The sequence below is a fragment of the Dermochelys coriacea genome, chromosome 4 (assembly GCF_009764565.3).
Source record: "Dermochelys coriacea isolate rDerCor1 chromosome 4, rDerCor1.pri.v4, whole genome shotgun sequence".
Classification (NCBI taxonomy): domain Eukaryota; kingdom Metazoa; phylum Chordata; order Testudines; family Dermochelyidae; genus Dermochelys; species Dermochelys coriacea.
Window position 1 is genome coordinate 14,669,624 of NC_050071.1, and position 13,169 is coordinate 14,682,792.

At 42.2% G+C, this 13,169-nt stretch overlaps 1 protein-coding gene across 5 annotated transcripts in view; it reads left to right on the top strand.

The window, feature by feature from the left end:
- The window catches only part of SEPTIN11 (septin 11), a 71,653-nt gene extending 62,447 nt beyond the window's left edge, over positions 1–9,206 (top strand). Inside the window, exon 10 of one of the 5 annotated variants that reach the window (XM_038400688.2) lies at positions 8,883–9,206. In XM_038400688.2, coding sequence (XP_038256616.1) covers positions 8,883–8,979 — 97 coding nt within the window. In that variant the 3' untranslated portion in view covers positions 8,980–9,206. Of the gene's footprint in view, positions 1–3,216; positions 7,465–7,862 lie in introns of those variants that run through there. The other 4 variants (XM_038400692.2, XM_043513669.1, XM_038400691.2 and 1 more) reach the window with 4 other exon arrangements.
- Positions 9,207–13,169: the final 3,963 nt, after the last annotated feature.

Consider the following 13,169-nt stretch of genomic DNA (forward strand, 5'->3'; position numbering starts at 1 on the left):
GCATTGTATTTTCTATTATGTATTTACACTTGTGAGGCAAACCCTACTCTCAAATACTTATGGGGCTTCTGAATGGCAGAATGTATCGAAGGGCAGAATTTGTCCCTTTATTGGCTTTAAAAACCCCCAAACTGTCTTGGATGGGAGACTTACAATGAAATCAAACAAGTTTGGCAGAGCTGAAGTAGAATAAGAATGGATTGTCTGTATAGCAGAATGGGACAACCTATTCTGAGGGCAGTCTTAGGTAAAAAGTACCAATAGTCCCTCTCTGCCATTCTCAGATAAGGTAGGTTCCCCTTGGATTTCTTCCCAGGTTGCCTGAGATAAAAGCACACATTTATTTTACTGAAATCATATACCCTATAAAGAGAGTGATACTGTAGAATCTGAATAACACACGCAAAACTTTGTTGTCTCCAGACCTCAGCAAATGTTTAATAGCCAATGATCCAGCAAGGTCTTGCATTATACATATGGCATAGGACATTTCCTGGTATTCTATGAAATACGGTCATAAATAATTAACACTAAGCTGTCATTGACAAAAAAAGAATGGTTGAAGTGCAATTCATGATGTGGCAGTTTTTGCTTTTTATTTGTTCACCTAGGGCTTGTCTGCATGTGGAGTTATTCAGGAATGGCTGGTGTGCTTTAAATTCCCATCCTATCTTAATCTGAATTAACTTTCAAGTGTGGGCAAGACCTTACTTGCTAATTGACTAACTTCAACTATTCATAAGAGGACTAAAGCGAGCTAGTGAGCTTCTACTTTATTTCATGTACACTAGTGTATTTTTCTACAATGGGCAGCAGCACCGTGCCCTCATCCTTGTACCAGCAGAAGCTGGAGTGTGTCTCTCTGGTTTCTGCTGCTGGATCAGTGCTCTGAAAGTCATGCCCAATGAAGACATTTAAAATAATGAAGGGCCAGTTCCTCACCTGATGTAAATCAATGTAGCTTCTATGGAGCCATGCTGGCTTACTCTAGCTGAGAATCTGGCTCTAAACGCTTACGCAAAGACCATAGAGAAAATACAGCATTTTCATGTGTACTGGAAACTCCTTTAATAATCCAAAAAGCAGATCAGCACAGAACTAATATCTGGCAGCAACCTTCCTAGAATGCTGAGATTTCTCCCTTGCGCGTTTTCTGTAAATAGGATAGACTGGAACAAGGGTCCTGCCTGGCATGGCTGTTCCCACATTGTGTTCCCCAAGTATGGCCTTTTTTCTAAGTAACTTGGAACTTTTGATGACCTTTTCCTACTCAGAAATCTTTGAAATGGCGCTGCTAACTTAATATTTATATAAAATCTGCAATAGGTTTCTTCATCTCTTCTGTATCAGACTGAAGCTATATGCAGTGAGGTTTGGTTTTGTAACTTTTAATAGTAGTTAGCTACTAGTTATTCCTGTGAATTTTTCTGGCACCTGCATGGAATTGGCATATTATATACGTCATGTTTCTAGTTGCCATTACAAATCGCATGGTTTCTATTCTGCCACAGAAATCCAGTCATGAGGAACATGCACTTTTGCTTTGTAAATATGTTTAAAATAGTCTCGGCTCTCAGTATCATTCCATACCAGCTGTTGGGAGTTGCTCAAATTGTTTTATTATGATCAAATTGGTAACAGAAGCTGGAAAGGAAAATGCGGATGCATCTGCATTGTAGCATATCTTGGTTCCTAAAACTTTTAAATTTCCTCTAATGAAATGCTACAGGTTTAATAGGTAAGGTTTTTTATTCTTATCATTGAACTGCGGTGGCATGACTCTGATGTTTTATACAATTACCAGTGGAAGTTAGGCTAATCCCTGAAATGCTCTCTGCCGGATTTCCCTTGTAGCCTCCCCAGAATGCAATTTATTGGACTGCTTCTTTTTAAAGGTGGAATTACACATCTATAACTTGGACCGCTGAGACCTTATCAAAATTCTGCACAAGGCAGAATGATGAAACGGCCAAATTCTCTGCTGGCCTAACTCCAGCAGAGAATTTGGTCCCATCCCGTGAGAATAAACTGCTGTCCTTATTACTTCCTTTTGACTGTGTTTTTCTGATGGATTCATGAGTGGAATTTGACATCTACAATTTACAGACATTTTTCTAACATTTGTTGTTGTTGATAGCCCTGATTGAGGAAAGAATTTTGAGTGGGGACAGCACTTAAGCATGGGCATAAGTTAGAGGTATATTATTATTATTTTTTTCATTACCACAGCACCTAGGGGCCCTATTTGTAGACCAGGCCCCACTGTGCTAGGCGCTGTACAGCCATGTGCTTAAGTGCTTCCCTAAATCCCATCCTGATCCCATAATCTTAGTTGTGGCCTTGGCATTTCTTCATACCTAAATGTTCCAGAGGCAGTTGCTGGCAACAAGTGTGGTCATGGCACGTGTCTAACCAGAGTGGGTCCTTTTTAATAAGATCAGTGAAATGGTTTTCAGCTCTTGCCTGTTCCATTGAATAGGTCGTCAGCTGCGTACCTAGATGTGTGCATTGTATTACCTGCCATTTCTCAGACAGGCACAGGAGTTGGAACTCTTTTGTTTGGCTTCTTTAATGTAAAGTCACTTTGTAAAACAGTATAAGAAACTTCTCTTCCTTTAATGAAAGGAATTTCAAACTGGTGCAAATATACTAGGCCGTATTCAGTCCTGGTAGAAGTCCTTAAACTACACCATGCAGGGTGTTCAGTTGCGGCTTGGGACAACACCCACTGAAGAGAGACTCCAGTTGATTTCAGTGGGACCCGGATCAGACCGGTCGGCTACATTTTCAAAAGTGGTGATTGACCTTAAAGTGCCCAACTTGAGTTGTCTTAAAGGACCCTGGTTTTCAGAAAATGTGAAGCATCTGCTCTCTGAAAACCAGAATCCCTTTTAAGGTGTCTTAGGTTGGGCATACAAAATCACTAGCCACTTCTGAAAATATTGGCCTAAGTCACTGTCAAACAGTAACCTAGTTTGGACTAACTATGTGGTTGGTTTGTTTTTCTCCACTCAGTTTTTCTTTTCTTTTGCTTGTCATATAGAATAGAATTGACTCCAATTTTAAGGTTTGTTTCACTCCTTTTTAATTTCATAATCCATTTGCATGGGCGTCCACCGAAGCAGAATGCTGGTGTCAGCTCTCCCATCTTTCTTTCCTTTCTTTTGGGTTTCTATTATTTCTAATGTTTTTTGTTTTTGTTTTTTTAACTTGCAGTGCAAGCTTCACATAAAGCCTGGCAAGCCAAGGATGTTCCTGCATTCACCTGCTTTTGCAGTAATGTGTCTCTGACATCTGTTTGGTTTTTGTTTTTGTTTTAAACACAAATAACTATTAACTCATTTAATAATGGAGTGGGTGGGAGAAAGGTGGATGAAGCAGTGAGCATCTGGAAATTGAGTGTGGGGGGAAGGAGAGGGGTGTTCTTGTTTGAAAAGTTGATGCCATTTCTCTCTCTGGTAAGAACAGTAGCAATAGATCAGACCTGCCACTTGGCTTTGAATTGAGAGCAAGACTTGTGCGTCACTGGCTTGATCCAAGGGCACTTAAAGACATCGGAAGGGTTTCAGGATCAGGCCTTAAATGCTGCTGTTACTCGTTTGCACACACTGCTCTCAACAGGCCAAACTGTGATTCCCTTTACTCGCACTGAATAGCACGAGTGCTCCCATGGAAATCTGGGGGTTTAGTTATGAGTGAGTTACTATTCAATGTGAATAAAATCCAATGCAGACTTAGCCAGAGTCTCCCCAGTGTATTGCTAAACCCAGAAGTCCACTTAAATGAGTGTTTCTTTGATAGCTTGACTTGTAAGACTGTAGAAATCCCATTGTTAGGTTTTTGTGTGTGTAGGTATCAAAAGAGCAACTGACCTTGCATGCTTTTATTCTTGCATGACTTTTTTACCTTATGGATAATGACTTTTGGCCTGGCTTTTTGTTATTCACGCAAGAGGTTAAATATTTTTGCAATAACTCTTTTCTCTATTAAGCGTTGTGGCTAACCACTAAAAGCTGTGCAGTGTGCAGCAAAAGGAGCTGCAAATTCCCAAGACAGGAGGTTCTCCTCCCCCCCGCCCCAATTGCTTTGAAATCAAGAGTCCCCCATCAAAAACTAACCAGGTGACTGAATCCCATCCCAAAACTTGAATACACTTTCCACAGATTGCCTGAGTAAAAGTGTCACCCCTCCACACTTCGTTGATTCCTGTAGGGCCCCATCCAGCAAACGCATAAGCACAAGAGTAACTTTACTCATGCAATATAGTTCAGTTGACTATAGTAGGAGTCCTTACAGGAGTAAATTTTTGCACATGCTTATTTGGTTGCAGGATCAGTCTTGGAACATAGTGTCTTCTGTTGGTAAGTGCCAGTGAACCATTAAAGGAGTTAATTAAAACTCCATTAACTTCAGTTTCTCTGGGCTCCTAAAGTGGAGAATATAACTGTTCACTTTCTTTACCGGGCTAAGATATAGCTATCTTGCTTGACAAAGGCATAATAAAGGTAACATCAATGCACTGATCAGCTCTGCGCAGCCGGCTAAGGCTTGGGATGCAAACAATAGTTTGCATTAAAAAACGGTGACTGAACATCTAGCATAAGCCAGGCCTTTTTTTAGGGCGTACTTGGTGTGAAAATTGACCTGTTTGTGTTTTCTATGCCATTCCTTTTTGGACAGAGTCTTTTCTCCTTTCTGATACATTCCAAGAAGTGGCGACCCATGTTTACTCTCTGACTTCTGGATTTTTTTCTCTACTGCTGCTGATCTGCCAGCTTCCCCTATGCTCCTAGCTAGGTAGTCTCCTGTTTCTTTCTTTAAAGCACTCTTGAAATTAACCCTCTTCACTTGATCCCACACATTCCAACTTTGCTTGTTTCTACCCAAGCACAGGGGTCATGTAACTACAGTCACAAAGGCAGGTTTGTGGGGGGTTATTTTGTTCTCTTTTCCACCCATCCCGCACTGCATAAACATGGCTCTTAGGGAGGGGAAAGGGTGGCTGGACAAACTGCATAAATTTAAGCAGAGGAAAAGCAGGGAAGAAACTTTTGAAATTCAAGCTAAGTTGTCATGTGAACACAATCATTGGAAGGACCGACAGTCGCAGTAGCCAGGTTAAATAGCAGTAAAAATCTAAGATCCTTGCAGTTTTGCTTCAGCTTAACCTTAAAAACTCACTTGGTATTGAACACATGAAACCAGTTTCCTAACCATGGGCTGCATTTGATCATGCAATATGCTCAAGTTTGAAGCTTGTGTAGTGTGCTTCCATTAGCTGTGTCTGTGCGTGTCCTATTTTTAATTAACACGCGTGGGGGTTTTTTGTGCCTGGTAAGAGAATTTAATTTTAACATTAGTTTCTCCTGCTCAGTTTAAAAACCCTTTCAAGGGAAGCTTGGCAGAGAAAATTAGCAGAGACTAGGTATTTTTATTTTGGACACAAAGCTGTTGCCAAATGTATTAAATGCTGGGGGGAGGGATTGGTTTGTTTCTCTTTTTAGCAAAACAAAACAAAAAAAACCATCTTTTTTGGAGAAGCTGGGAATAAAATTTAAATTTAATTATTCCTCCCCCCCCCCATGGCACACTAACTTTTAAAAATCCCTGGGCCATGTTTAGCTTGTTACTGCTGCACTTCTCTTTCCTTTCTGTATCTATGCCTTTTTTCACAGTAGTCCCTGGCTCTGCATGGAATAAGTGATACCCTCAAATCTAGTTGGATGTGCTTTCTTTCACCTTCGCATGTAAGTACAGCAGCAAGAGACCTCTCTGCCCACTTTTGAAATGAATGAAAGTTGACTTTTCCACAAGTGGCAATGCTGAGGGGTTTTTAAAAACTTTTATTAAACAATAACCATCTTCAGCTGGGATTTTCAAAGGAGCCAAAGGGAGTTAGGCACCAGCTCCTATTGGCTATGAGGGACCCCTAACTCATTTGAAAATTCCAGTTTAAGGTAGCGTTAGCTTTTGATGACAGCTACGTAACCCTAAATCTTGCTTGTGAGGATCTGCAAACGGTAGGATGTTTAAACAGCAATGACTAGTCACTGATAATGCTGCATTTCCCAGAGGTGCTGGGATGTCCATTAGGATGTTATAAATGAGCAGCAACAAACAATGGAGAGTGCAGATCTGCGCATTAAAGCACTCCCTGGATGTGAAGTAAAACCCATAGGCCAAGTCTGAATGACATACTGGCCACCTGGGGAAGAGCGATACTTGTTCCAAAATGCACTGTTGTGAGTATTGGGGATTGACTTTCAAAAGCACAGATTAGGCACCTGATTCCCACTGACTTGACATCTCCTCGGTTATAAAGGGGTCGTTGTTCAAGAGTGCTCAATATTGGCCTCACTGCTCCTCTTTAAATCCATGGGGAAACTCCCCTTCATGCTTTAAGGAACAGAGTTAGGCCAACTCTGAGGGCTCTAGAAAATCCCACTTTGTATAAAAGAACCTTGATTGTGCTTATCCTCAGTGGTAATTATGGTGACCTGAGTATATCCAATCATGCCCAGAGTTATAAAACAAAACCAAATGTTACCATTGGACCAAAATGCATGTCATCTTTGTGGCTGATGGGAAAGGGGGAATTACAAGGTATTGCACTCAGTGGCCTCTCCAGGCCAGAATTTGAACCAGCTAGTGAAAACTGGCCATGATGCTGATCTGCAGAATGCATCCTCTCAGTTGCCAAGCCAGACTCTGTGTTCCTAGCTCCTGGGAGATTTCCTAAATACAAGATCACTTATCCTTTTGCTGCCTTGTATATTATAACCCTGTCAAGAAGACTTTTGTATTTGTCTTTTAAAAAAAAAAAAAAAAAAGCCTTATTTTATTTAACACAATCAATGGTTATGTTTTCAAGTAGTTCATTCTACTTTTAAACTGTTGTGATGAAATACAGCAATGTCTTGTGTGTTATCAAATCTGTCCATTTGAATCATGTTGTGATTTGCCATTCTCAAGGTGTCAAACAGCTTATTCCTGTCATATCCTTTCTCCAAGGAGCCCAACTGCATTTACAGTATATATCATCGATGAGGCCCTAAGGGCCAGGGTGTGACAGCATGGGATTATACAAATATGAAGGGTGTTTTTTTAAACTTACTGAAAATAAAGCTGTGAACAGCAGTAGGAATATTTTGTGTACTTACTTTTAAATAAATGCCGATGGCCTTAAACTAGAGGTGTAGAACATTGTTACCTTGCTCTTTGAAAATAACCCATGTTTTTGTCCAAATGATTGTATACCATCAGCCAGTGTTAATGCAGAATTATACATGTATGCCTCTTAGATGTCTTACTGATGTCAAAGTACTTCATTTGTGAAGTTCAAAATGAATCATAGCCTTCCACCATAGTTCAGTTCCTTTTTTTGTATGTGCTCTGGGGGTGCAAATGTGAAATAATGCCAACACACAAAGCGGGACAGGGGCAATATATTTTTACCCAGACACTCTAGTTTTTGTGTGGCCTTTGTAACTTTCTTTTGTTGGATGAAAAAAGGAAGTGGATGCATGTGTGAATGCCAAGGGTGAAGTTTTCATGCTTGCTTGATGTTGACGTAGACATTTCTTGTTCTTTGGTTGATTGCTTTCGGGCTGTGCTAAGGCGGTTCACAATGGCAGCATTCATTTTACCTTTTTTAAAACCTCATTCCTTGCTCCTCTTCCCATTCGCTAAACAGTGGCTTGGTGGGCCTAGCCCCTTGCCCTGCTCCTGCTGCATTAAAACCTTCACATATGTACACTCTCCCTTTCCTTCAGAGCTTGCTTACTTTAAAATGTTTCATTTTCTTTTTTCCTTTTGGTTGGATTCTGAACCTTTTTTTCCCCTTCTTCTTCTCTCTTCTGTAGCTTCTTCTTTATGTAATGGTCACCTTGCCAAGCCCCCCACACCCTTTCTCCTAATGGGCAGTAGAAGAGCCAGCGGGACATGTACACACCTGTTGGGAGAAGAGTTACCTCATTCTTCCATCATCTCCACCTTGCTCTTTAAAGCGTGGGTCAGGGAAGTGCATAGCTGTAAGGGTCTGTTTGCTCCCCAGTGCTGACCAGTATGCCTTCTACAGGATTTTCATTACCACAAAGAGACAGAATAAGTGGACTAGAGAACATGGATGCTATCACAGATATTACATTGGAAATTTTTCTTTTACCATCACCTGAACACTGCTCTTGATAAATAAGAAGCTTACGGACCAGGGACAGAATGAGTGTGCAATAATAGATGATTACTGAGTAGGAGACTTAAGCTAGAACTGACAGACAAACATCCTGATCTGGCTACTCTGAAAGCTGTGTGCTCCTGTGCATTTTAAACCAGCTCCTTGGACAGGGATCACTGTTTTTAAGTATGAAGGGGCATGAGTGGAGAAAGCTGCTATTTGATACTGTCAGGTTGACAGAATTGGTTCAGTTGTTTTCAGCTGATCTTCTGCCTCTGTGTGTGCAAAATGAAATCTTTTCCTATGAAGTCCAGCCACACAGATTGCTGCTTGAGGAGAAGACTATTTAAGTATGTGAAGCCCATCCTGTAATTATTTTTACATGCTTTATGTAGTCTTGCTGTGGAACATGTGCATAACTTTTTCACTTGTCTACTTCAGAAGCGGATTCAACAGCGAAGAGCTTGAAAAGTGCCAAAAACTTGCTAAAAACAAAGTAAGCTTGTAACTTAGTTTACACTAAGTCAAGTGCCCTCTAGTGTCAGTGGACTTGGTTCATTATGATTGTCATTGTGAGAAGGCTTTTTTAAGCACTTGCTACCAAACTGTGGATGTTCATTGCTTCTGACCACAAATCAATGCTGTATTTCAGTGTGGAGTGACAAAGGGAATGCAGAGTATTTTACATTGCCTCCTTTCTTGTTTACAGAATAAAAGCCACAGTCGTTCCCAAACTTGCTTACGTGCTTTTTCAGAAGCACAGGTTTTTTTTGGCACTAGAAGAAGATTTGGACTCCTGCTGCTAGAGCGAGAGCTGGGTTTGGAGTGACAAAACAACCCTTTCTTCAGTCTGATTAAGTGGATTTGTGCTTATGCATCAAGGAAATATTTAAATCAGCTGTACAAAATTGTCATGAATGTTTACAATTTCAGCCAGCTAAACTTAATACCAGGACTGGTACTCTCCTACTGAAGGAGTGATGAAGATGGGAGAGAACCTGAGGGTGGAGTTAAAGACCTGTACCTGGAAGAAATGCATTAAGTTTAGAACACCAGGCCTCAATCTGGGAAGCGTTTAAACACAGGGTTAGTGCATTGCTGGATTAAGGCCTGACTCCATTAATATTTCACATCTTCCACAGATTTACCACCACTTTAACAGAGTTGAACCTAGTTTTCTAGCATGGTGTGGTCAGGCTGTGATATTTCAACAGTAAGAGGATACTGGTTTGATCTATATGAAGTATAGGACTAGAGGTTCTCATTATGCTACCACTGAAGCCAGTAGCACAACTTGATCCTGTTCCCATTGAATTGAGTGCCTGGCCTATGTGACTGCAGTAGAAGCAGCTGACTCCAGGTGAAAGTCACACTTTGGCCTTACTTAACTCCCTCTGAAGCCCTCACTTGAGAATAAGATTTATGCATGTGCTTAAGGGTCAGGTAATGCTTTCAAAAGGATCAAGGCCCTGGTGAAATGGGTATAGCTCCCCTGCCACCACTGGATGATGTCTCACCCAGGGAGTTAATAGCCATGCCTTCCAAATAAGTTAAGCTACTTTTTACTTAGCCCCCAATCCATTTCCCCCTCTCTTCTGTTGTGGATCTGCTTGTGCCTCATTCCTTAATGCACTGCTGCATGCTCTGAGTATTTTTTTAAATTGTGTAGGATGTTAAAATCAAATAGTAATTAAGTACCCAACTTTGAAAATGCATGGTCAGAACTGCTTCCCTGCCCATAGTCCTGAAGCCTACAGTCCCCCTGAGTTCACTGCTGTTTTGTGCAAAAGGAGTTGAGATTCATTTAAGTTTGGTTATACAGCCAGGCTCCTCCTGCATTCTCCCATCAGTCCAGCACTAGCTTTTGCATCCTGATCAGGCAGCTGGATAAGCTTAGACCAAGGGTCAGCAATCTTTCAGAAGTGGTTGGCCGAGTCTTCATTTAGTCATGTGCCAGTAATACATTAGTTATAATAGTTTAATATATGTGAAGTAAATAAGGTTTTTAAAATGTTTGAGACCTTCTAAAAATGTTAAAGACACTTAATTTAAAATTAAATTAAAATGCAGAGCACCCTCACCCCCCCCCCCCCCCCCCGACCAGTGGCCAGGACCCAGGCCGTGTGAGTGCTACTGAAAATCAGCTTGTGTGCCATAGGTTGCCTACCCCTGGCTTAGACCATCCTAGAAGAGTGAGTGCTGCATGAGGTAGGGCCTCTGGTGTTTTATTTTAGCTTGAATGCCTTGCAAGCTTTATGTATCACACACAAGGCTGAGCACCTCTGTTACAAACCTATTAGCTGCCCCTTATGGGAGAAGATTGATATAGCTGAGGAGCTGCAGTTTGGTAAGGAGCACATACTTATTTGGGTTCTTTAAGTGCACACCTTTGAATTATTTATGTTGGCCATATGCCTAGAGACAGTGGCTGTTCTAATGTTTAACAAGAAACTGGTGGGTTTCTGTTTCAAACATATTTAAAGTTTCCCCACTTGTTTTTGTCAAGAAATTTTGAAAAGGGAAGGATGGTGTTGACTCACTTTCCCCCTCACACCCAGCTGTTAAGAAAAGTAATAGATTAACACAGGGAGAGAAGCAGTTACATATTACTCACCAGGCAGGATGCTCTTCTCAATAGATGATAGAAGCAATCTATTAATTTGAAAGGTACCAAACACTTTGGTGTAAGAGAAAAAGCAAAACAGGATCAGTTCTAGAGAGCCATGGGCCAGATCCCCAGCTGCTGTGTATCCCTACAACTCCATTGACTCCAATGGACCTACACTGAGGCACTGCCACACAATAGCATCTCTATCCAAAGAGCTAAATAATAGTGCCTACCTGTCTCCAGCCTTGGTTTTCCCTGAGTTAGTGCCCTTCATGTGTGCCCCTTCTACAGCTGGCCTGCCTTTCCCTGCTGCTATCTAAGTCTCCTGAAGTTTTCCTTGCACGTCACCTACTATTCAGATAAGAGCCTGTTCCCCAGAATAAAACAAGTCAGACTTGTTACTATGCCTGCAAGAAAAGAGAGAAGTCAGCATTTACTCAGCCACTGCTAAGAACAGTGTCATACCAATGGTAATTAACCCATCTTCACAGCTATGGAGGACTCCTCCCATCACTGGTGTCAGCTGCATTACACAGGGTAAAAGGGAGACTTGGGGACAGACTGAACTGGCTCAACATGAGGTAGTTCTGTCAACTCCCCTTGAGCTGTGGAGATTTACAGCTGCTGAGACACTGGCCCCTCCAATCTTCACCCTTACCTCTCATGAAGTAGTGTGGTCTGGGATTAGGAACCCCCTCCCCTTACATGCTGTTGATCAATTTGTATTTTGGGATATAGTACTTGAGCCACATCTGCCTCCAGGCCAGCTCCTTGTAGCTCCCACAATTCCCATTCATAGGGAGGGAACGTAGAATGCAGTGATGAGAGAAAGCATAACTCCTCCACTACATCACATGTAAGCTCTTAGGGACCGTCTTTTTATTCTGTGTTTGTACAGCACCTAACACAATGGGGCCCTGCTCTGTGACCAGGCTTCCTAAGCACTGCTGCAACACAACCAAGGCAGAGAGAACTTAACACTGGGAAACCAATCTTACCCCATTATCTAACAGCTGGTGCTGGATTCTCTGCTTGCCATGGTTTTATAAGCAGTGTAACTCCACTGACATCAGAGGAACAATGCCTAAGTCACAGCAATAGGAAGGGAGAGGTACATCATGCTCTCTTGCGTTAGCTGCAGTGGTCCGCAACCAGTTAGCGCTGCAGGTTCTCAGTGCCTTTGGGAAAAACAATGTATTTACATGTCTAACTTTAAAAGCCCCCAAAGATGGGACTTGTACCCATTTTGAGTACCTACCATTTTGAGCATCTACTGAAGTAGCCTGTACAGGGTCAGTAATAGGAGATGCTCACCTGTTCTCTTCCAGAGTAACCACCATCTTGTGCTCTGCTGTATTGGAGGCCCTAGGCTTGATAAGCTCAGCAGTCAAAAAACCTGAGGCAAGGAAGAAGTGGCAAGATGATTACTTTGTTGTCCATTACTAATGTTAATTACAGTAGTGGCTAAGGACCAACCAAGAATAGGGCCAGGCACTGAACAATTATGGCACGACGGTTTGATGTCGTAATGGGAGCTGAATGTGGTAGCCTCATGGGAACATGGTGAACAGTGCAACAGGCTGCCGTGAGGTAGTGACTCCATTCAGTGACTGGCTTGGCAAGGCTGGAGCTCTACGCGACATGGAGGTTCCTCTGGGCATTTGTATCTGTGTCCACAAGGCACCTCCTCCTGTGCAATATTCAGGCGTAACATTTAAATAATAAAAATGTGGTCTTGGTCTCGTGTGGTCTTTTAAATGCTCCATTTTCCCATGCACAGTGGTAAAGTGCAGCCAGGCCACCACCCAGAACGTAAGAGACGAAGTTGGGCCTCACACATTAGCAGCACCTGCTTCCAGTGGGCTGCCCTGCCTCCCCTGTGTTTAGCAGGGGGTCAGAGGCATGCAAGGACTTCATTGCTCACGCGCTGTGGGGACGGAGCTGGAGGAAGACGGGACCAAAAAGCGATGCACTGTTGCCTGTTAAAAGAGTTACTACTTTCTTGGAGCTGCTGCAGCACATTAACAGAAGCAGATGGTACAGAGACATTTGACACACTCCCTCCACTGGACACGTGCGTGTCAGCATGACAAACATGAGCTTGAATCTGGCCAACTTTTAGGGCATAAAAATGTACTTTTCAGCCGCACTAAGGCTTCCGTCAAAAAACCCTTGAGTCCAATGAAAAGACTCCCATTGACTGCAGTAGATTTTGAGTCAGGCCCCAGAGGAGAAAGAAGATTCCCACCCCACCCCCCCAAAAATGAAATTGCCACAGAAAAGAAAGTTGGGCCCATGCCCATCCAGTGTGGTTCGGAGCTGACACACCTGTCTGCTGGAGGAAGTAGATGGTGAATCATTCACTAAGCAACCATGTCCATAACACAA